This window comes from Phallusia mammillata, chromosome 5, assembly GCF_965637545.1.
Source record: "Phallusia mammillata chromosome 5, kaPhaMamm4.hap1.1, whole genome shotgun sequence".
Taxonomy (NCBI): Eukaryota; Metazoa; Chordata; class Ascidiacea; order Phlebobranchia; family Ascidiidae; genus Phallusia; species Phallusia mammillata.
In genome coordinates, this window is record NC_137256.1 from 14,340,241 (window position 1) to 14,365,384 (window position 25,144).

General features: G+C 35.6%; 1 protein-coding gene across 2 annotated transcripts; it reads right to left on the reverse strand.

The window, feature by feature from the left end:
* Nucleotides 1-1,705: 1,705 nt before the first annotated feature.
* Nucleotides 1,706-23,675, reverse strand: LOC145228205 (uncharacterized). 2 transcript variants are annotated; one of them, XM_080093210.1, is made up of 25 exons: nucleotides 23,507-23,675; nucleotides 22,708-22,798; nucleotides 22,385-22,467; nucleotides 19,995-20,091; nucleotides 19,426-19,685; nucleotides 18,989-19,153; nucleotides 17,035-17,079; nucleotides 13,451-13,510; nucleotides 13,199-13,323; nucleotides 13,065-13,132; nucleotides 12,865-12,941; nucleotides 9,579-9,707; nucleotides 8,995-9,111; nucleotides 8,764-8,818; nucleotides 8,553-8,702; nucleotides 7,344-8,136; nucleotides 7,161-7,270; nucleotides 6,814-6,954; nucleotides 5,992-6,123; nucleotides 3,778-3,870; nucleotides 3,620-3,718; nucleotides 2,930-3,565; nucleotides 2,764-2,865; nucleotides 2,568-2,700; nucleotides 1,706-2,198 (listed from the first exon to the last, which is right to left on the reverse strand). In XM_080093210.1, exons 1-25 carry the CDS (start codon nucleotides 23,582-23,584, stop codon nucleotides 2,060-2,062), a joined length of 3,978 nt encoding a protein of 1,325 aa, XP_079949336.1. In that variant the 5' UTR covers nucleotides 23,585-23,675; the 3' UTR covers nucleotides 1,706-2,059. The 2 variants fall into 2 exon arrangements, with proteins under 2 accessions (XP_079949336.1, XP_079949337.1); XM_080093211.1 differs by having other exon boundaries at nucleotides 2,930-3,553; nucleotides 23,507-23,674.
* Nucleotides 23,676-25,144: the final 1,469 nt, after the last annotated feature.

Consider the following 25,144-nt stretch of genomic DNA (forward strand, 5'->3'; position numbering starts at 1 on the left):
AACGCTACTTGAGTGGGCGTTTTCAAACCTTCCGTTTTAACGAAACTGCGTATCTGAGCGAATACATAAAAAATTGCAAACTAGTCTTATTTTGAAAAAGACGCGTACTTAATTGTAACCAGCAAATAAATCGTAACTGCATAAAATCATGTTTTCGTGGTAAAAATAAAAAAATGAGGACCGTTGGTGCATTTTCGAACTTGTATTTGCGGACACGATTTGATCAGTTTTTCGACCCACTGTATGACTCGGCAACACTCCCCTGTTACCCCTACAAAATATTCCAATGATCCAAGCAATCGCAGCCTGAGATTTTTTTGTTAAATGGAAGCAGACCGTTTTGTCCTGTATTCCTAGTCATGTATAAGAAAAGTCGGTAGAACATTTTTACCAAAACGTTTTCAGTTAAAACATAGAACGTGTCTATAATTCGCAGGTTTCTATATGTGACGCAGCGACGGTCGGGACGTTTATACGCGACCTCAAAACTTAGTACAATCAAAATTCTTCTTTTTATCGCTGAAAATTGAGTTGTGACAGGAAAAGTTTAAAGGGGTGGGGACAATGTGGTTGTTGGCTACAAAAAAGTATAAGTTTGAAGTCTCGTAATATTGTGTCGTTTTGACGACGTTTGAAAAAAGTTGTAACTTATATGTCACCCTCCTTTCACAATCAGCATTAAACAAGTAGGCTACTGCTGTGCCGTATTTAGTCATGTGTACTAATTGACGTCCTATATGTCTAGAACTGCTTAAAATCGAATAAAACAACAACATCAGAAATGAACAAAAAGCGCATGATTCAAAAGGTTTCCGAATCCTGATCAAAGCAAACGTGACAGAAACGCGAGTTTGTTCTAATCGCCAACTTGGATATAGCATTGACCTACCGAAACGAGGATTTCCATACAGTCAATTAACATAGCCTATAGGAATAGCCCTATTTCGACGAAGCTTAACTTACTTATGTAGCCTATTGCTAATTTCAATCAACAATGTAGAGTTGAAGGCCTAATATTAGCTGCAAGTGTATCTAATGACTTGCCTGCAAACTCAGTCAGACTTCGAGTTTGTTAGAAGCAATTAATCGAGATTAACCTAATATGCTGGCTGATATAGGCCTACCAAGCACACACATATTAAACGTAATTAAGTACATTACTATAAGTACAACATAGGCCTACACGTATTGTAACGTACTTGATCTTCGATGGTAGTTTTCTTGTTCCATGCTTTATTTTTCTTGTAGCGAATAAATGGAGCTTCAGAAAACATTATCAATTGTAATATTTACTGAAGCCGATTTTTAAAAACCTCTTAACGTACTCTTGAAATTCAAGCCACTTAAAAGAACGAAGTGATATTTTCAAGGGAAGAGGATATAAGTGCAGCAGATAGCGTTTTTACAACATTTGCTTTAATTCCCAACAGTTTTAGTCACCATGATGTTAAACGCTTTTCGTTCATAAATGTTTTAATAAAATATAGCAAGCATTATTTGGGCTTTTTATGTTACAATATTTTTTATTGCCCGAGACCAACTGTTTGTCAATCACCATTTCCATTGTAAGTTGGTAAAAAAAACAAGTGGATAACTTTAGTCATTTAGCGCAAATATGTTAACAAACCTGGTTGTAGTTATATAATTGTATGTGTGTGCCGTTAGTTGTGATGTGAAGAGGAAAGCTAAGAAAAGTCTCGCGCCATTTCAGCAAAAGGAGTTTATTAACATGGGCGATCGAAAACTGCTGAACAATAGGGTCATGGAATTAACTAACAAGGCAGTGACCAATAAAGCACGTGTATTCGAAGTACTACAATCTGCTACGATCAATGAATTACAAATTAGTATTCTCTTATTTTGTCGGTCACAAATCAAGATACAAAGTATTACCGCGAAAAGCGTAACACCAAAATACAACCAAGCACAAATATGTGAACATGACTGCACACTTTATATCATGCGTTGTTTTTCCAATAAATACAAATAAAAGCACGAAGAGTTTTTTTAAATTGTGTCGAACACAAAATTCGTTGAACTTCACAAATCCAGTAAACAATTATTTCTTGAAGCGCCTCGTTGCGCGTTTGATTTGGCGCCCAGCGACAGGAGTCGACGCTCTGCCAGGATTGGCGTTTGCCTGACCAATACTGAACATTGTTGATCCGCCTGTCTGTGGAGCGGATGAAGCACTTGGTCTGCAAAGCGAAAGTTTAATCTACGCGTGTGAAGTTACTTAAACAAGACCACGTTAAGTAGAGTATCGAGACAACGTAATTGAGCGAAAAAGTAAATGCAATCGCTCAGGCCAATCAAACAAGGCCCGTTTGTAATGCACCAATCAAGAAAGGACAAAACTGCTCGTTTATGAACTGAAGTAAAAATAACCGTTCAAAATATTTCACGCTTTAGGGGACTGTGGGAATACTGCTTGGTAAATCTAGGTCAAACTTTACACAAGAGGATCAACTTCGACAACTAAGTTATCATGTGTATGAACAAGAAAAAGTATGAAGCACTCTATCCTGACCAAAATAAGGAAGCTGTGGACAATGAAAGTAACTTACAAAAAACTGTTTGAGGTAGCAGTTGATGCTCCAAATTGAAAGCTGCTGGTTGAATCTGGTTGTGTTTGTTGCTGACCACCAAAACTGAAACCACCGCTTCCCTCCGGCTTGGCACCAAACTGAAAGGTGGGTTCTAACCAAACAAAAAAAGTGGTTATTTTGTTTAATTAACTTCTTCTTCGCAAAATATCTGTACTTTGATCAAAAGTAGTTGCACTTGTATTTGGGTTTTTAGAAAAGTTAAAGCCTGCGGCAGGTTTTTCCATGACTCCTTTGCTTCCTGATCCAAACTGAAAACCTTTATTTGCAACAAAAAAGAAATTTTGCATGGGGTGGAACATGTACACAAAACAAATACAAACCTGGTTGACTAGTATCAGTTGCTTGATTGCTTGAAGCAAAACTAAAAGACTTAGGGGCTATTTCCGTACTTTGTTGTGGTTTAGGGTTTGTTCCAGAAAATGTGAAACCTTGGGTTTTTTGAATTGTATCCCCAGATGTGGACGATTGGCCAAAAATACTTTGGGTTTTGACCCCATCATCAGATTTCTTTACTCCAAATGAAAATGAGGACTTATTTTGTGTACTGCTGAAACCAAATGAACTGGTAGATTTTGGATCATTAAAATTTGCTTTTACATCTGCATTGCTAGCACCAAAAGTTGGAAGTACTTGCGATGCACCAGCAGGTATTGTCTCAGCCATGGGTTTGGATTGTAATGGAACACCAAACTGTAATGGTTGGTTTTGTGAAGAACTAACTGTTGTTTCGAAATTGGAATTCTTCTGTTGCATAATACCAAACTGGACAGACGGTTTGGAGCTCTGAAAAGAAGAGGCTATTGGTGCATCATTCAGTTTTGCTTGGGGTGCCAAACCAAACTTGAAAGATGTTGTTTGCTTTGTCAAAGAAGTGGAAGTTGTCCCAAAAGTGGGCAGTGTTTGGGGGGTAGCGGCATGTGGAATTGAAAGTTTTTGACCGGGATCTGTAAAAGCAACTGTATACCAATAAATAAGTTAAACAAAACATAAACTGTTCTAATTACTCTTACCAAAATGATTTGTGGGGTTGCTTTGTGGAACAACATTTGTTTTCATATCAAATGCCACTCCTACTTTATTGGTTTCGGTTATGGAAGTACTTGCCTCAGCTGTGATACATGCAATAATTATAATATATAAAGGCAAAATGACATTAAACAAAACTTACAGTTTATTTTCTTACAAGGAGAACCATCTGTTTGAACAGTGAATGGCTTAGAACTTTGAGAAGGACATGGTTCATCTTTGTTTTCCAAAGTGTCTGAATATTACAGTGAGGTCATATTTAGTATTTTTTATGAGATCTTTTCCGCATTTAGTAAGCATCCTATGTCACAATCACTGATTAACTGTGTTTTTAGTAATAATGGTGACAGTGCTTTAAAAATACCACTAAAAAACATAGGAAGCTGCATACAGAGCTGTCTTTTTTGAAAAGGGCATACCGCATAAAACTGGATTTCAGGTAAAACTAGAAGGGTGGCTTAGCACATATTGCCCTTGCATATACACTATAACCTATTTTAAAACATTGATATATTTCCTATGCTTATTTTATATTGGGTCCCATACTGTCTTTTATAACCTTAGTTGTTTCTGCAAGCAGAAACTCATGGGTCCCCACACATGCAAAGTTGTAGATAATGCATTTCAAGAGATAACCATGTGAACGTTTAGTGTTGTAAGGTAAAACGCAGTGATCGGCACTGGGCTTAAATAATAATACTATGTAGAGTACAAACTATATAAATTTAGATTCACCCCAGATATTGTTTGAAGTATGTCCTATTTAACGTTCTTTTTCAAAGAAACAAAGGAGTAAGTAGTGGCATAATGGGGTAAAACAACAAATAAATAGCAAATTCTACAAGCTGTCCGGTTTTCATTCAATTCGAACATTGTGAAAAGGGTCACCTATTTTAGGAATTAGTTGGTTAAGTTGTGGTGCTATAGGGCAAAACATAACATTTGAGGACTTAGTATGTTTAATAAACTTTGCAAAATTTCATATAATTAGGACGTTTTTTAAAAGTTCATTTATTTTAGGGGACTAGTTGAGTAAATGTTGGGGCTACAAGGTAAAACACATCAATTGAAACCTACAAATAGCATAGTCCACATACTACCCAAATTTTATCCAATCCCGACACTGTTTAAAAAACTGACCCGTTTTAGGGGGCTAGTAGGGTAACTAATGGGGTCCGACACACAAACTAAAAAAATAGGAAACCTCAATGACTCAATCAATAGTACTGCAAAATTTCAGCCATATCCGCCAATGTTTAAAATGTTGACCACTAGAGGCATTTTGAGCAACAACCGTTAATGTTTCTGACGTCATAGGGCCGTCATAAGGCAACAACCCCCCAACTGCCATGGCACAAAAACGTTCACCAAGCAATCCACAAAGTCACAAACAAGTAACATACAACTGCTTGCCCTTGTAACACTATTGAGCAACAGAAATCTTTCGTTTGTGGTGTCCAGTAACATACAAATACGTTTTACACTTTGGGGGCTTGTGGGGTAAATGTTAGGGCTACAGGGTTGAACACAACAATCGACAACTATAAATGGCATACTCTACAAGCTATCCAAATTTCAGCCAATTCTGACACTGTTTACAAACTCACCCATTTTAGGGGGTAAGCGGGGTAAATACTAGGGTTATTTGGACAAACAAAGTGGGATGCACATCTACATAACTTTATCTACCATCTGTGTAAATTTCATCCAAATCCATCAAACATTTTATGGAAAAATGAGTCGGACAAACTTTGGGAAGCAAAATACCCATTTTAGGGGGCTAGCGGGGTAAATACTGGAGTTATCAACAAAAACAAAAGGGGATGCACATCTACATAACTATATCTACCATCTGTGTAAATTTCACCCAAATCCATCAAACATTTGATGGAAAAACGAGTCGGACAAACTTTGGGAAGAAAAACAAACAAAAAAACAATTTGAGTAAAATCAATATGTGTCCCCTTCAGGGAAGGGGACCCATAATAAAAAGTATGTGTCTGAAGGTTCCGCATGGTGCACAGTCAAAATCAGGTTGGACTTCAATGAGACCAAGTACATAACGGGTAAACCAAAATGATACAAATGGGTATTTAAATTGGCTTGTAAACAGCAAACTGGACGGAATGAATAATCCACCTGAACCACAAAAAAACACAAACAGGAAAATATTAAAACTTTTAAACTTGAATCCAGCCTGAACCCAATAAATAGTGAGCCCAGCCATCTACCATCTGTCAAAGTTGTATCTCTAACATTAGGTAAAATGAGTGGACAAGCTGAGAAACCAAAAAATCAAATCAAAATGTATCCCTTCTAGGAAATGGACTTGTAATGAATATTATCGATCACAAACCTGCAGTTCTCTTGTTGGTCCCATTTTTGTTTGTGGCAGGAATGCCAAATGAAAATGACTTATCAGATTCACTAGTACTTGTTACTTCAGAGACTTTGCTGCTGCTAGGTGCACCAAATTTGAAAGTTTGACCTTAAAAACAGTTTCAAATATTTGGAATGACAAAATAAAACATGGAAATACCAGTTATTAATCAATGCCAGGGCTGGGGAACCTGCGGCCTAAAGGCCGCATGCGGCCTTTTAGGGCTCTAAGTGCGGCCTTCGAAGTCAAAATACATTTGATGATGTTGATATTACTACGGCACCAGGTGCTGAAAAATGGACAGAAACGTATTTTTTCACCTTTATTTCACATTTCTACTTGATTAGTTCTGGTGTGGTACACAAAGCGATTTCGGTAGGACTACCAAGAGCCCAAGGTTCCACAATCTTACTTGTGTTGCAATAGAACAATTGTTTGCGCATAATGGAAACTCGTCTGTGATGTCACAAGCTGCTCTTAGATCATTGATATTTGTAAACAAGCGAGTTTCCAGGTTAAATATATCCTGAATGTTTTAGTTAAAGTTGAAAATGTAGTGAGGAAGTTTAATTAGATTGGACCGTAAGTCCTACAGCTCTACGAGGAAATAGCAAAACGACCATTATGTGAGTCAAAAAGTTTGGACATCACTGTCCTTGGCCTGGGAAATAGTCTAGGCGACCTAAACGAGTGTCGATAAACCGTTTGGTGGCCTTTATTAACATAAAGGTTCCCCACCCCTGATAGATTTGTTACAAGACAATATGGATTAAATTAAATCTATTGCATTTGCCATACTTCCAGATTGAGTGTTAGAAGCATTAGCCAAAACAAAACTTTTTCCTTCTAAGCATGATTTGTCAGCAGTCCCAAATTTGAACAGTGACGTTGATGTTTTTCCAAATGAAAACTGGGAAGGTTTTTCTTCATTTGACATACCTAACATACATAAAAAATATACATATTTTCACATGCAAGCTTTATAAAGTGACAAACTGCTATTATTGATAACTGCAATATATTCAACAATGTTTTACACCACAAATACTAAATGATAGAGAAATGAATGTTGAAGAGTCTTATAACGAAGTGAATATCTTTTTTAAAGTTAAGTTGTAGGTGCCAACAAGAAAATCCTCTTTTACCTGGCCTTGGACTTTGGCATGCAACGCAATTTTTTTTCTCAATTGAATTGTGTACTAAACACACATTACACTCCCATTTGGATTTGCGAGCAGGTGCAAATTCAGAAAAGCTACAAGAAATAATATTTATTAAAAACTTGAACACATGTGTGGCTGTATTTACAAAAGTATTTAATAACCAACCTTTTTCCAGTGTCGTTTTCACCGGAACTCGGCTTTAACTGTTTCTTATCAGACTGCGAAGATTGCAACGAAGGTTTTGGTGTTTGACACGCAGGACAAGTGTCGCATGATGGTTTGTTCCAAAGAAGACAAGTGCCACACTCCCATTTTTCTATGCTACTTGGTTGTTTTTTGACGCCGAAGGAGAATTTTTCACCACCTCTGCTTCCCGAAATATCCACTATGGATTTTGGCAAAGGGTTTTTGAGTTCGTTGCTAGAAACTGAAGTCGTTGAACCAGTTTTTGGTGTTTGGCAAGCTGGGCAGGTTGTTTTATCTGCATCAATTCTCAACATACAGCAGTTGCACTCCCATTTTTCAGTGCTCAATTTTTTTGCAAAAACTTCTGGTTTACTACCAGGTTGAGCAGTTTCACAAGCAATACAAGTTGCAACGTCTTTTTTATTCTTCACCATGCAGACAGGACAATCCCATTTATCATCAGTTTTGAAAAGTGTGCTTAACATTGGTTTTTCTTTAAGTTTCGGTGATTGACAAGCAACACATTTATCAGCTGTATCCTTATTCATAAGCAGACAGACAGTGCACTGCCATTTGTCAGCAGCCAACAAAGATGAAGGAAAACCAGTGGAGCTATTTTTTTGTGGCTTTGAAGATTGACATGCCACACAACACTCCTTGTCCATTGTGTTCATCAACATACAAGTACCACATTCCCATTTATTAGTCTTGATTGGAAGGGGATTGGGTTTTTCATTTTTTGTCTCTTGAACTTCTGTTTTACCTTTACCACCTTGAATAAAAAAAGTAGAAAGTAGAAAATTAGCTTTCTGTATAATATCTTTAAAGACCTATTATGGCCTCATTTTTAAAAATAATATATATTTGCGAATGTTTTTTGGTTATATAGTATTCAAGCAGAAATGCAAGAGTCCCAACAAAAACAAAGTTGTGCAATTAAAGCAAGAGAATGCCTAGACTGCAAGGTCAAATATGGTAGTCAGCATACTTTTGAAAAACTATGTGGTTAAGAGTTGAATGTGGCAAACTAGATAACGAAAGAAAAGGTTTCTAACTTGCATGTTTTTGTAAACTTATGCACACAATTAAATGTTGCTATTAATCAGGTGACTTGATAGTCAAAGGCCAAGTAAATAAAAAAATACTGGAAATTAAATGATGTAATATCCATTTTGACACTAAACACACCGAGCACATCCATGACACTCCCAGTAGTAACTAAAGTTTTTGTAGACTTTAAAGATTTTGGTTCTACATCAGTCTTCTTTTTTATCTTATCCACTTCTGGGGAGGTGAGTTGTACAGGTTTGTCCTTCACAGTTTCTAAATTTGATGTGTCTATAAAGAAATTAAGATTTGTTAATAAATTAGGTGTTGACATGCCATAAAGAATCCTTACCATCAACTTTTGTATCACCAACAGATTCAGCTGGTAAACTAAACTGGAACTGGGGCTGAAATGAAAAATCAAAAGTTCAATGAAAAAAGTCAATTCAGAACAAAAAATAACTTGCAAATTTTTGCAATTCTGTATAATGGTTAAATAAACACTATGACTTTATACATCAACAAGCTGCAGCTTAAAAAAATGCTTTCGTATATTCCAAAAAAAAAAAATTAAAAAACACACCAGGGAAGAAGGTGTAGCATTTGATGACTGGGGATTTGATTTAAGTTTCGGCGTTGGATCAGCAAAATTAAATAATGGCTTTTCAGGTCCACTTGCTTCCCTTTTTTTACTCGGAAACTGCAAAAAATATTACAAAACATTAGGGATGTGCCAAAACGCTCGGTGCATTGTGACATCACAAACATTTCTAATTCTACGTTTGTTTTATAGCTTTCCTGGGTTTCTTACATAACCAGTGGTGTTTTAAGCTGCACAGACCCCGGAAGTATGTGTTACTACAACATCTGACACATTTAATAAAACAGTCCATTTTGATTTTGGCTACCCTTTCGAACACTAGTTTCGTATGTTAGCAGGACATGAATATGCAAATTTAATGCTCTGGTCAGTTTGTGCAACTGTTCGGTCAAGCACCGAGCCCAAAAAATATGATGCTCGATACCGAGTACTCAGGTTCTGGTTCGGCCCATCCCTACAAAATATTGTATTTGCAAAATTTAGGATAATTTGTCAACCACATTCACTTTTACCAAAAAACATTTAACCACATAAGTTTTGTTTGGTAATTTTTCTGTTGTACACACCAAGCTTAGTTGTTGTGTAGGTTGAAGTTTGGAAACAGCAGGAGTGGATGTACTTCCTGGCCGACCAAAGTTGAAAGATGGCAATGCTGCAGAAATGGGCAGAGGAACAGATGGCAAAGGTGGTGATTCCTAAATAATACAACAATTTATTTTTAACTTTATTTAACACAATTTTTGACAGGACTTAAAATGTGCAGCAGCAAACCACAAGTTACACACATATTCACAAAAAAAAACCTGACCGGTAAAACAAATAATAGCAGATGAACAAACATTACAATTTTCCTGGCATTCCAGTATTTACTTTTATTTACAGTGACATAGACAACAGAAGAAAGGTTATTTCATGCACTTTACCTACCCGACTGACTTCTCTCCCACATCAAAACAATTTGATGTATGTTCCACAGTCTGTCCACTACAACTAACCATATAGAACTAACTAAAACACATTTTGCACATACGCTATTGTTTCTACATAACTGCCACTGACTTACATCTCAAATTCTAGATCTCGAAGAAACAAATTTTTGATGTTTTTGTGACCTTTTTTTAACATTATATAAATAAATATGCAGGGTGAAACACAACAATTAACACCTATTTATGGCAAAATGAAATTCATCCAATTTGGACCATGTTCTAAAATTCACCCATTTTGGGGGGCTAGTGTGGTAAATACTGGGGTTATCAAGGCAAATGAAGCAGAGGGTCCAACTACATAACCATATCTACCATTTGTGAAAGTTTCATCCAAATCCATCGAAGATTTGTTGCCAGAAGTGCATGGACAAACTTCAAGGGGGAAAAAAGATAAAAACGGAAAAACTGAATGACATCAAGATCCCCTTCAGGGGAGGAAAAACCAATGGGTCCTCACACGTTTTTGCAAGCAAAAACCAATGGGTCCTCACACACACACGACACACATATATTTTGAATTCGTAACAGGATGAATGATGCATGCATATGGTAGGCAAGAATTTGGGGTCAATGCAAAGCTCCGGACAACAGGGGTTAGCGTCAATTTTTCACAGTTTCATTTCCGTCAGCGATCATTGTCTCGCGGCATGCGAATGTTGTTAGATAAAGATATGGCGCCGACCGCGGCAGGAGGTGCCTGTCGTTAACCGCCATAAGACGCAAAACTGTGTGATACAACAATTGCATTACTAACGTTTTTAAATGATCTCCAAACATATCTTAATTGCACAGTGCAAAAAGACTGCCTGATAGCACGTCCAGTTATGCTCAAGGCCTTTTCAGTGGGCAGGTTTGCGCTTTTCCCGCCCAATTGGGCTTTTTTCGACATGGAGTTGCGCGTTGTTTTTAAGAGGTGGAAAATGGATGAGTCCAACTATTTGAACTTTTAACAAAGTTTCAACACTTTTTTCCTTAATAGCCCTTTGTTTGTTGAATTATGATTTTTAATCCGCACATAGCGTTCCCTGGCGCCGTTAAGTTTCTACATACCAACAATACGATTGCTTAGCTGGGCTTTTTATGTCCAAAACCTGTTCTGAAACAGTTTTATTAACGCTTTCAGTTTGAGAAGTCACATTACACAGGTGTAACAAATCGTGCTGCGTTGTCGCTCTGCGTTTCGAAACACGAATAAGTTGACCTACATTAACGTTTACAGCGCAATATAACTAACATCGTAAAATCTTAATTCCAACCAGTGAGAAAATGGTCGACTGCGTTCATGTGTGAAGCAGAGGCATTTTTCCATGCGCCACTATCGTCAATCACTCCCATTACGTCAGCTGTGCACTGAGCGAGCACAAATTTGACAAAAGACAGCATGTAAAAACATATTTGGGGCTGTAAGAGTAATTACTGAGCCAATTGCACTAAAATATTTAAGAGCCAACAAGGAGCACCCTATCCACAGCTGTTTAAAATTTCAGCAGGTTAAGTCTTGTATTTCTGACCTCATTAACATGTGAAGAAACAAACAAATATTTGGGTGGGGGTGAAGAGGTGAAAATGGATATATACAACTTCAAGTTACAAAATACTTTAAAATACGCTGCAATGTACCAATCAAAAAAGTATGAAACTCCAGAATCTCTGCTTATTCACATGGACCATCTTTAGACCAATATCTATAATGTGTGCAAATTTGAAAAAGTTTGAACCATTCTTTCTTGACCAAAAGGTGGGAACAAATCCGCGTTAGACGGAAAAAAAGAAAAATATATATAGACAAAAACAATATGTGTCCCCTTCAGGGAAGGGGATCCATAATTATTGTCAAAAAAAATAATTCCTAATAAATGGGACCATCCAAATGAATATTATGATGAAATGGATTGTTGGTTTCTATGTGAAAGTCACACAGTCCATCACACAGTGTTTTTTTTCTTAAAAATCACTAATGCATATGTGATTTGCCTGTGCATGGGACATATCTGTGTTAACAATGTTATTTCAAACCAACAATAAATATAAATAAACTGGTGCTGCTGATGGAGGGATATCGAAATGTCGGCAAACTGATGGGATAGCGAATTTGGTACATTATAATAAAAACTGCTGAAAGAGCTAGAAATTCGTTAATATCAGTGTTTCATACCGGAATGGAACGAAACCAAATAACATTATTCGTTCCGAGCAAATTATTTATTTTGTTATTTTGTTCCAGACCGATATTTTCATTTCGTTCCGGTCTGACCCAAATAAATTTATAAAAGTATTTTCGGTATTTCATTCTTAAAAAAGAACATTTCCTGTGGTTTTTGCAACTATTAAGCGAAAAAAGAGTTGCAAACACACAAGGACTATTGTCGATAGTTGTTACATCAGGTAACATTTGTCAATGATGGTCAAACTGATGTAAATTGTAGGTGCTTTAATTTTTCTTATAGCTTAACTGCGTGAAATTTTCAGCCATTGTTTCATGTCAAATGTCAATAACGAAATACCAGTATTTCGTTCCGTTTTTTCCATATTTTTTATTTCGCTATTTCGTTCAGGTATTTGAGCCAAAAATTATTTATATTGTTCGGGTATAATGTTCTGTTCCGGAAACGCTGGTTAATACAACATTAAATATATCCACTCTGAAAAAACAAACATATATCTCTATCTTTATGGAAGGAGACACATAATAATAAAGAATGTGTCCTATTCAGGAAAGGAAACCAATAATAAACTCTTGTTTTATCAGCTGGCATGGTTTTCATTCAACTTAAATTGAAAACTATATGGGTCGCATTAAAAATACGGCATATATATTGGTTAGTCTGACTTTTGTAAAAGTCATGCATCTTTGCTAACTTACTGGTTGTATTTCGTCAGAGTGTTGAGCAGCAGTATAATGTGCAGTTCTTCGATGAGTTTTTATTTTACCGCCCACCCCTGAAAATTTTAAACATTTTAATAACAAAGGTAGCACCAAACACGCTGTTCATTACTGTAAAGAAAACACTATTTTTATCAAATGACAAGCATGAATAACTTTACTTGTATGTGACAACTTACCCGTTGAAGATGACATTGTAACATTAGTGCCTAACATTTTACTCGTACTAGGCATTGATGTTATACTCCTACAAAGAAACAAAAAAGATTCACATTTGCATACTCAAGACATAAAGTGGATTGGCTGTACCTACCCAGACTGTTTATTAAACATATGCTTTAAAACTCCTTGGGAAGTTATGCTATTTTCCAGAGGAATATTTGCAGTTTTATGAATTGACACTGGACTCAATGCTGTTAGGCCTTCGGTGGGTGGAAGCTAGAAACAAAAAAGTTGTCACAAATTTTAGCCACACAGTAGTTTTGCATTGACGAAACCTTACAAAAAAGCATAATGCATATCTCACACAACAATATTTGTACAGTAGTGCTTTAAAAAGACATACTGATAAGTTTGTTTTTGTAGCAGAAAGGGAACCATCTAAAGTCCGTCGTTGGCGCATTACCTGAAAAAAAAAACTCATTGCTTTGTTGAACTGTACACAAAAAGAGCAAAAATATTTTTCCTACAATTTCCCATGGTTTTATGTTACAAAAAAGTGATTGTGCAAACTATTTTCCAAATTCACATTTAGTTGTTATAATCGCTCTTGAACTTCGGTTTGAAAAATACAAAAAAAGTATATTGTACCACAAAATCGTTTTTATCTTTGCATGTATATTTGAACTAAAATTTGATACATACATAAACTTAGAGTGAAGCCATCAAGCAGGCCAAAAGTAAGGGATTGTAATTTTTTTTATTTTAAAACTGGGTGGCTTATCACATATTGCCATTGCACATATACTATGACCTTTTTTATATGTATATTCCTGAAACTATTTTATTTTATCCTATATTAGTCATTGTTTTTTGGAAGACAGTACATAAACTTGTAAATAGTGTTATTAGGTCAAACACAGTGATATCCTGCTGTGATTATGCTAGGGCAGTGATTCTCAAACTTATATGGATCGCGTACCACCTGGCAAATTTTTCTATCGCTGCGTACCACTAAACCCTGTTTGAATGGATAGACCACGAAATAGGCCCCTTTTCTCAACCTGGCTAGCATATTTTGCAATTTTAAAGAATGTCCAAAACAAGAGTATCGCCCAAACCAGGGCTGATCAGTTGGGTCAGTTGAGTTGCAATTTTAGATCGGACTTAATAGCTATAGCAGAAAACTACTCGCGTACCACCTAAAAAGTTCCAGCGTACCACTAGTGGTACGCGTACCACAGTTTGAGAACCACTGTGCTAGGGAAAGATATGACGACAAATCAAAATGCAACAGTGGACAACTCAAAATGCCTTTTTCTTAAAACTGTCAAAGTTTTATTCAGCATGAACATTGTTCAAAAAATTAACCAAACTAAACAAATATCAAACACAATGACCCACAGTCCTATAAAAAATGGTCATAATCAGCCACTGTTCTAAATATTGACTAGAGATTATTTGAGTAACTGTAACACCCACTAACTGCCATCTGCAAAAGTAAAGACCAACTTGAAGGGTGGCTTAGCACATTTTGTCGTTGCACGTACAGTATAACCTATTTTAAAACATTAATATATTTCCTACGCTTATTTTGTTTATGATCCCACATTAGCTATAGTCTTTTATAACCAGGGTTGCCATACCGTCCTTATTTCTAAGATTTGTCCTTATTTTGAAGGGCAATGTCTTAGAAAAATGTATTGTCCTTATTTCTAAGAAATGTCCTTCTTTTTGACTTACATACTTATTTTGTCTTATTTTTAACAATCACAAGTCAAATCCCTGCTACAAGTAAAAGTAAACCTAGACCAGAGCTGCCGTGAGATGCACAAATTTTTTTTTAACAAACAAGGAGTTGCTGGAACAAACTGTTTCTGGCCAAACATTTCGCATGTGATATGTCATGGTTCGTATAAATGCAAACATCTATTCGAAAACGTTTGTATCGTTTCTTATGGAAAGTTAGTTTTTCGGTTGTCCTTAGTTTCAGCTCCATGACGATGGCAACCCTGTTTATAACATTAGTTGTTTCTGCAAGCAGAAACTCGTAGGTTCCCACACATGCAAAGTTGAAAATAATACATTTCAAGAGATAACCATTATAAAGTTGGGTGTTGTAAAGCAAAACAGAGTAATCGGCACTGGGCTTAAATTATAATATATTTTTGAAGTATGTCCTATTTAACATTCTTTTTAAAAGAAAAGAATGAGTAAATAGTGGCGTAATGGTGTAAAACAAAAAATAGACACCTATGAACAGCAAATTCTACAAGCTGTCCAATTTTCATTCAATTTGAACATTGTTAAAAGGGTCACCCATTTTAGGGACCAGTTGGTTAAATTGTCGTGCTACAGGGCAAAACACGATAATTGAGGACTTAAAATAGTATGTTCAATAAACTTTGCAAATTTTATTGGGACGTTTTTTAAAAAATTCACTTATTTTAGGGGGCTAATTGAGTAAATGTTGGGGCTACCAAGTAAAACAAATCAATCAAAAACCTACAAATAGCATAGTCCACATGCTACCCAAATTTTGCCTATTCTGACACTGTTTAATAAACTCACACATTTTAGGGGGCTAGTGGGATAACTAATAGGGTACAAACAAACTAAAAAATATGAAACCTCAATGACTCAATCAATAGTTCTGCACAATTTCAGCCCAATCCACCAATGTTTAAAATTTCGACCACTAGGTGTTTTAAGCAACAATTGTTAATGTTTCTGACGTCATAGGGCTGTTAACAACCCGCTAACTGCCATGGCGCAAAACATCCACCAAGCAACCCATAAAGTCACAAACGAATAACATACAACTGGTTGCCCTTGTAACACTATTGCACCACATAAATCTTTCTTTGGGGTGTCCAGTAACATACAAATACGTTTTACACTTTGGGGGCTTGTGGGGTAAATGTTAGGGCTACAGGGTTGAACACAACAATCGACACCTATAAATGGCATACTCTACAACAGTGGTTCTCAAACTGTGGTACACATACCACTAGTGGTACGTCAGGGCTATTTAGGTGGTACGCGAGTAGCTTTCCGCTATACTTAATTCAAGGCACATCAAGAATTGCTGCTCAACTGACCCAACTGATCAGCCCTGTTTTTTTGCAGAACCAATGTCAAGAACGTTTTTTAGGAATTGATAACATGCTGGTGTCATAAATTAGCTAGTGTAGTCAAGAAGATCTCTTAGTCTACCCATTCAAACAAGATTTAGGTGGTACAGGGCGACAGAAAAACTCGGGAAGGTGGTAAAAAAGGTGGTACGCAATCAGTGTAAGTTTGAGAACCACTGCTCTACAAGCTTTTCAGCCAATTCTGACACTGTTTAAAAACTCACCCATTTTAGGGGGCTAGCAGGGTAAATACTGGGGTTATCACGACAAACAAAGTGGGATGCACATCTACATAACTATATCTACCATCTGTGTAAATTTCACCCAAATCCATCAAACATTTGATGGAAAAACGAGTCAGACAAACTTTGGGGAAAAAATAATCCATTTTTGGGGGCTAGCGGGGTAAATACTGGGGTTATCAACAAAAACAAAGTGGAATGCACATCTACATAACTGTATCTACCATCAGTGTGAATTTTGGAAAAACGAGTCGGACAAACTTTGGGAAGAAAAAAAAATAAAGAAAAAAACAAAAACAATTTGAGTAAAATCAATATGTGCCCCCTTCAGGGAAGGGGACCCATAATTACTGCCACGAACACAAGTAATACATGTCCAGTTGCCTTTCTAAGACTATTACACCACAGGAACTTTGCCAGCACCACATAATTTGTTAAAATAATGATTTACACTTTGGGGGTTAGTGGGCCTGTTAAACAAGACAGATAGCACCTGTAAACGACTATATCTACAAACTGGAACAAAAAAGGTGCCATAAGGGCATAAATAAAATCCACCAAAGGATCCCTTAACTAAGCAAACAACATTAAAATCTTAAACAAGTGATACTTACACTGTAGGACAAATGATGCTTGGGTACAGGGATTTTCTTGGTATCCTAAAAAATACAAAGAGAAACTAGAAGGGTGGCTTAACACATATTGCCCTTGCACATACAATATAGCATATTTTGAAACATTAATATATTTCCTACACTTATTTATATTGGGTCCCATATTAGCCATCGTCTTTTATAACCTTGGTTGTTTCTGCAAGCAAAAACTCATGGGTCCCCACACATGCAAAGTTGTAGATATTGCATTTCAATAGATAACAATGAGTAAGTAGGATAACTAATTGAGGTTCAACACACACAAACTTAAAAGTAGGAAACCACAATGACTCAATCAATAGTACTGCAAAATTTCAGTCCAATCTGCCAACGTTTAAAATTTCAACCACTAGAGGTGTTTTGAGCAACAACCATTAATGTTTCTGACGTCAAAGGGCTGTTAACAACCCCCGAACTGCAATGGCGCAATAACGATAATTGGCATACTTTACAAGCTATCTAAATTTTAGCCAATTCTGACATTGTTTACAAACTCACCCCTTTTAGGGGGCTAGTGGGGTAAATACTAGGGTTATCCGGACAAACAAAGTGGGATGCACATCTACATAACTATATCTACCATCTGCATAAGTTTCAGCCACATTCATCAAGCATTTAATGGCAAAACGAGTCAGACAAACTTCAGGGGAAAAAACATTTTAGGGGGCTAGCGGGGTAAATACTGGGGTTATCAACAAAAACAAAGTGGGATGCACATCTACATAACTACATCTACCATCTGTGTAAATTTCAGCCGAATCCATCAAACATTTGATAGAAAAACGTGTCGGACAAACTTCGGGGGAAAATACCCATTTTAGGGGGCTAGCGGGGTGAATACTGGGGTTATCAACAAAAACAAAGTGGGATGCACATCTACATAACTACATCTACCATCTGTATAAGTTTCAGCCAAATCCATCAAACATTTGATGGAAAAACAAGTCGGACAAACTTCGGGGAAAAAATACCCATTTTAGGGGGCTAGCGGGGTAAATACTGGGGTTATCAACAAAACCAAAGTGGGATGCACATCTACATCTACCATCTGTGTAAATTTTATCCAAATCCATCAAGGATTTGATGGAAAAACGAGTCGGACAAACTTTGGGGAGAAGAAAAATGAAAGAAAAACAAAGAAAAAACAAACAAACATTTTGAGTAAAATCAATATGTGTCCCCTTCAGGGAAGGGGACCCATAATAATGTAGCTACCGAGTTTACTTGAACTGTACAGAATTTATGAACAATCTATTGTTTGAAATTAAACTAGAAACATGGCTCTATATATCACCATTTTTATGTTGTATGTCCAATTTAATGACTAACAATACATAATAAATACACTATTTGATTTTGCAAGCAAATACAAATAGGTCTCCACACCTATGCAAATTGTAACAGTGGTAATCTGGTGTGAATGTTTTTAGATCCAATAGGACAAATTAGTATAAAGCATCAGTCCAAACTCCAAAATAATTTTCAACTTTGGACAACTAACTAACATGTGTGTAGTGCAGATTTGAATGAGTTTGAAGCACTCTTTCTTGACCAAACATTTGGAACAAACAAGGGTTGGACACTTTAGGAAAGGGGTCCATAAAAAATATATTTTAACCACTTTTGCTGCACTAAAATGTGGAAAATATGCCGCATTAGGCTGAAAAAAATAAACAAAAACAATATTAATTGAAGGGAAGAATGTGAATGACATGATTGAATTCAAAATTGAGCAAAAACAAAATGTGTTCCAGAAACATTTGACCACAGACTACAGAGACCAAATCAATTTAGAAAAGTAATTTCGGTTAAAGTGCATTGACAAGTCTGCTAAAAAAAAGTTTGAACAAACAATAGATATATTCCCTACAAGAAACAAAAGTACAATATTTAGTAAGCTAAAGCATATTCTTACATGCAAAGGGGTTGACATTTTTTCTAGAGTTTGCAAAATCTTCTTCGCAGTTGAACTCATTGCTGAGTTAACATTATCAGGTGAACTGGTTTCATTACTTGATTCAGTTGGAAGAGAATACTTGGTATTTGGTGCTCTAACGCGCACTTTACGAACATGTGGAATCTGGACAAAAAAGGTAACTCAAGACATGCTTCTATGAACTGTATGCAAGGATGATGTTCAAAATTTTATGAAAAGTCATAATGTTTCGATATTTACTGCTGTCATCCTTAGGGAACATGAACATGTACTTGATAGTGTGGACAGAATACTTTTACAATTAATTTACATGAAAGATTTACTTTTATTGCTTTCTAATATTTTAGTTCTGGATCTAGATGTATTCATTTTAACTGACTTGTTTTATGTAAACTATGGGAAGCAAACTCACATACCCTGTATGGTGTTGCAGAAGAGCTGGTCTTGATACCTGCCATTGCACCCCCATATTGAACTTTTTCCCTTTTGTAAGCAATTTTGGATACTTTTAATGGTGATTGTGCAGAATTTATTTTGCATGGTGATTGCAAGTTTGAGTTAAATTTTGGGTGTAAAATGCTGGTCATCGCTGATTGTGGATTACTGAGAGTTGTATTTGACCACAACTTGAGGGTGTCTTCTGAACTTCCAGATGAAGAATCCAACTGACTTATACCTGCCAAAAATAGAAAAGAAAATATATTTTACCCGATCAGAAAATTTGCTCAAAAGCATAGAATAAAGCATTACTTTTTGTGGACCAAAACAATGTGCTAGACCACTGGACTGTATGTTAAGACAGTTCTCTACTAACAGTATCGTAAGCAAGTGATAAAATATATTAAACTTGGTAATTTGTCTATCAGAGAAAAGCATCATGAACCATGCGATTAGATAAACATGATATATATATATACATTATTTGTTTGATGAATTTTAATGTAATGCTCTCAATGATGCATGCAAGTGTTCCAATCAACTTTACCTTTAACAGATTGTTGATGTATAAAAAGTGGGGCATCGTTTGAAACACTGGTTGATTCTCCAATAGATGATTTAGAGTTTAGTACAAAATTTGGTGTCTGTAATTAAAATTTGTAAACATTGTTGAAATAAGGTAAAATATTCATTAACCGCTAAAAATGTTTGAAACATTCTGTTCAGTGAACTCTTTTGGCTTAAACAGCAATTTGAAGTTGATTGGGTATCCAATGTTACTCATACAATTACAAAGTTAGATTGTCTACATTCTGTCAATATAGACACTACATGCTATAATGTCAATGTAAACATGCTATAATGTCAATGTAAAACAAAACAGGGCTTTGTCTAAAAACAGATTTCTGAGAAAAAAACAGTATTTTTACACCTACACAATTTCTTGTTTGTAACAATGGATTGTGATTGAGCACAAAAAATACCTTTTATTGATAAACAGAGAAGAATATTATTGTTTCATTTAATACCAAAAAACTTACATATATTTAACAAATAAATTTCTAAGATCGCAAAGGGAAATGCATTTTATGCACAAAAAAGTAACTAAATTAAACAAATTTTAAAGTGTAGTTTTAGGGACAAAAGTTGATTCAGCAATTAAGTTTTTCTTGTGATGCTTGTTCGAAATATTACGCTGTGTGGGTTTAAATATCACTAAAATAAATTCGGTGTATTAAGTTTGCCAATCACAGGAGTAGATGCTTTTTTTGAAGCAGAAAAACCAAAACACGAGCAAAGTTACATTTTGGTTGGCATTTAATTTTCATATAGTGATACAAGCAGTTAAAGTGTTTGGCTATAAATGAAAATCTGACAAAAAAATCGCTGTTCCACAACGCCAACAATCTATGTACTGGAAATAGTTTTGAAAATGTATCCATTTTAAACTAGAAGGGTGGCTTAGCACATTTTACTACAGCATATACACTACAACCTATTTTGCAACTGTAATATATTCCCTATGCTTATTATACACTGGGTCCCATATCATCCAACATCTTTTATAACCTTGATTGTTTCTGCAGGCAGAAACTCATGGGTCCCCGATACCGCAAAGTTGTAAACAGATAACCATAAGAAAGGGTGTTGTAAAGTCAAACACAGTGATTGGTAGTGTTCCCTAAATAAACATGTATGTAAAGTACAAACTGTCCTAATCTCGTGCAATTCAGATATTTTTATAGTTTGTTGGCCTAAATAGCGTGCACTGACATCTCAAATGTCATATTATACAAACTGTCAAAATGTCGTTTCACTCAAATATTGTTAAAAAATTCACCCATTTTGGAGGGATAGTAGGGTAAATGTTAGGGCAGCAGGGTGAAACACAATAATCGACAGCTATAAATGCCAAATTCTACAAACTGTCAAAAAATCATCCAATTCGGACATGGTTTAAAAATTTCACCCATTTTAGGGGGCTAATGGAGTAAATATTGGGGCTACAGAGTGAAACACAACAATTAACACGTTAAAAAGGCACAATGAACACACTGTCCAAATTTCATCCAAATCGGAGATTGTTTGAATAAAATCACCCAGTTTAGTGGGGTAAATATTGGGGCAGCAGGGTGAAACACAACAATCGACACCTTAAAATTGCCAACTCAACAAGCTATCCAAATTTCATCCAAATCAGACATTGTTTAAAATTTTACCCTTTTTCGGGGGTTAGTGGGGTAAATATTGGGACTACAGGGTGAAACACAACAATGGACACCCTAAAATGGAACAATGAACAAACTGTCCAAATTTCATCCAAATCGGACATTGTTTAAAATTTTACCCATTTTAGGGGGTTAGTGGGGTAAATATTGGGGCTACAGGGTGAAACACAACAATCAACGCCCTAAAGTAGAACAATGAACAAACTGTCCAAATTTCATCCAAATCGGACATTGTTTAAAATTTTACCCATTTTAGGGGGCTAGTGGGGTAAATATTGGGGCTACAGGGTAAAACACAACAATCGACACCCTAAAATGGAACAATGAACAAATTGTCCAAATTTCATCCAAATCAGACATTGTTTAAAATTTACCCATTTTAGGGGGCTAGTGGGGTAAATACCGGGGCTATTGAGTCAAACAAAACAAATGGCACATCTACATCATTATATCTTCCATCTGTGAAAATTTCATCCAAATCCATCAAACATTTCAAGGCAAAACGAGATGGACAAACTTTGGGAAGAAAAAAAACAAGAAAAAAACAAATCGAGTAAAATCAATATATATGTGTCCCCTTCAGGGAAGGGGACCCATAAAAACTTACGAGTTAACAAGTAGGTTTATAGGGTCAGACATTAATCTCAAACCAAACTTAACAGCTAACTGGGTTCAAACAACTATGCAAGTAACCTAGACCAACACTAACCTCTGGTGGTGTCACAAAGGGAGAATATGCATTTTGTTGTCTGCTAGAAGTTAGCTCAGATCTTTCAACAGAAACACCATCATCTAAATTTGTAATATATATATATATAATATACATATTATGAAATTGTTATGCAACATTTGCATAAACAAAGGAAATTATACATTTAACTCAAGCAGCCTCCAAAAATATATATTTGGGAGTATAAGAATCAAAAAGTGATGCCAAAGACTTGTTACAAACTGATTTAAAGCACGTTGCAATTCTCCATGTTATAACAAATGCAACAAAAACTCCTGGTTCAACATTTTTGCAAACAATACCTGACCGTGATGAGCTTTTTTTAGTTAACCAATGTGGTGTAATGGGTGTAAGTAGACTTTTAACAGAATCACTGACTCTTGAAAACAGCGACTGAAAAACAAAATGTTTTTTTCTGTACAAAGTATGCATAATAGAAGTGAAGCAGCCAAGTTGGAAATATTCGTAACAAAAAAAGCCTAGATAAATGTTACCACTAATTAAAAGAGTGTCATAGATCAGTGCTTGTCAACCTTTTTTGAAGCGGTACACCCTTTTAACGTTAACTCAAAATTTGTACACCCCAGTGAAAAATTTATTCAACCCTGTAACACACTGATTCTGTGGTCCTAACAGAAATAATGATGAGCAAAATACCAACAAGCCATAATCCACTTTCTACTTCAAAAAGAACTACCATTAACAACGATTATGAAGTGAAATATTAAACTATGACGTCACAAAAAGAGTTTTGCAGCTTAAAATCTACGTACACTTGAGATGCATGTTGTGCCATATATTGTACACTCCAGTCAGTCTGTTCTAAAACTGAAACCTGCCTATTGTGATACCTAGTCATAGGTATATTATATTTTGTGTCTGGTACACCCCAGTACACCCCATCAAAGTGGTACACCCTTTAAAAATTATGGTACACCCTGGGGTGTACAATACACCCGGTTGAAAAGCACTGTCATAGATGACATAAAACTAAATGTATCATTATCTAAGCAAAAAGATTTTGTTTTCAATTTTTAGGATTTGGTATTCTCTTTAAGTTATCTCCGAACAATATAAACTCATAGGATTAGTATGATTTACCTTGCCAACAGGACGAGTATAAGGCTTTCTTGACTGCGTCTGCTTTTTTATTCGTATCTTTCCACCACCAGACTCCATTTTTATTTACAATTTCACATAATTTAGTATATTTATGGACATTTTGATTAGGAATAATCACAAAAACACCTAATTCAAATATTTTACCAAACAATTGTCAGAAAATATCACAAGATTTAAAAAGTATTAAACTAAGGTTTCTCCATTTCCTTAGCCAGTATAAAAACAGTTTGTGTTGCTAATTGAAAGTCACAAATTTGTGATGAAAGAAAAAAGGCTGCCTGTCCACTGAGTTTTTATATTTGACAAGCATAATTTCCTTTATTGCATGACAATTGAGACCAGATTATGACCAATAATAATATTGGACTATTTCATAAAAACAGATAATAAGCATAAATCGTTTCTTAAAAACAGATAATAAGCATAAATCGTTTCTTTTTTACATTTTATTGTCTGCGGGAGATTATGACCAAATTTTTTTGCGTAACCCCTTGCAACTTTCAAAAACTTAGTTGTGTATCAAAAACATACAAAACCACTTCACGCATTATTACCTCTGTTTGATGCCCCATCACTTGGTTTACCTTTAAATCACTTGGGGGACCTTAACAACATTTGGTGTAGCTTTATATTGTTTTGTGCCTTCTTAACTCACTTGATGTTGTTTTATATTGCTTGGTGAAAAATACTGTGCATAAAAATGATTCAATTATCTACAATTTCTTTAGTTAAAAAATGGTCAACAAAAAAAATAAATTATCTAATCGAGCCATAAAAAGGAATGCAATTTTTTGTTTCTTATTTGATTAACAATTTGAACAGAAATAAATGACATGCAAACTTTACTCACTTACACCAAACTTTTTTTTTTCACAAATGACAAACAAACCTCCCAAATACTAATTTCTTTATTCATAAACATAACTGCCAAAGAACTTGTGTACGAGAGTTATGTTTATGATTAAATTACTCTTTAAGTACGTGTATAGCGTTCCTAACTAATTTTTTTATCCTAAAAAATGTTTTACTCAAATAAACAGAACAGTTAATTTGTTGGCAAACCACATCCTTTCAAAAAACAAGTTTTCCTATTACGTTGATTGTTTAATCAGTACAGACCATTGACAAAGAAAAATTCGACCCCACAAATCCAACAGAAAAGCAGGACAGCGAGTTAGCGACGATATCACGATACCCATTTAAGTCAAAAAATTCTCGAGCTGGAGCCAAAATCGTGAGTCGTCACGTGTGACCAGTCAAGAAAACGAAACACCTTTTTTATTATTTTCATTGGGGTGCAATTTATTGAACAACTACTTAAGGTTTGATAAAGGTCGTTGCTGCCATTGTAACAAAGTATTTTTGAGTGTGATAAAAAGATACATTTTTTTTGGGTGCACTAGACTAGAGGAATTAAAAATTAACGGAATTGGTGTTGCGGTATAATACAGCTCCTTTTTGGTAACTTGTTCGGACGCTCCCTGCTGCAAAGTCTATCTATCTTTTGCCCTGCTGGCCCTACTCCCTAAATTGCAGATGGCAAGCTAACCAAACTTAAAGACAGGAAAGTTTTTAGGAAAAGTACAGTTTGGGATGTACAATCTGAGTAAATGTTAC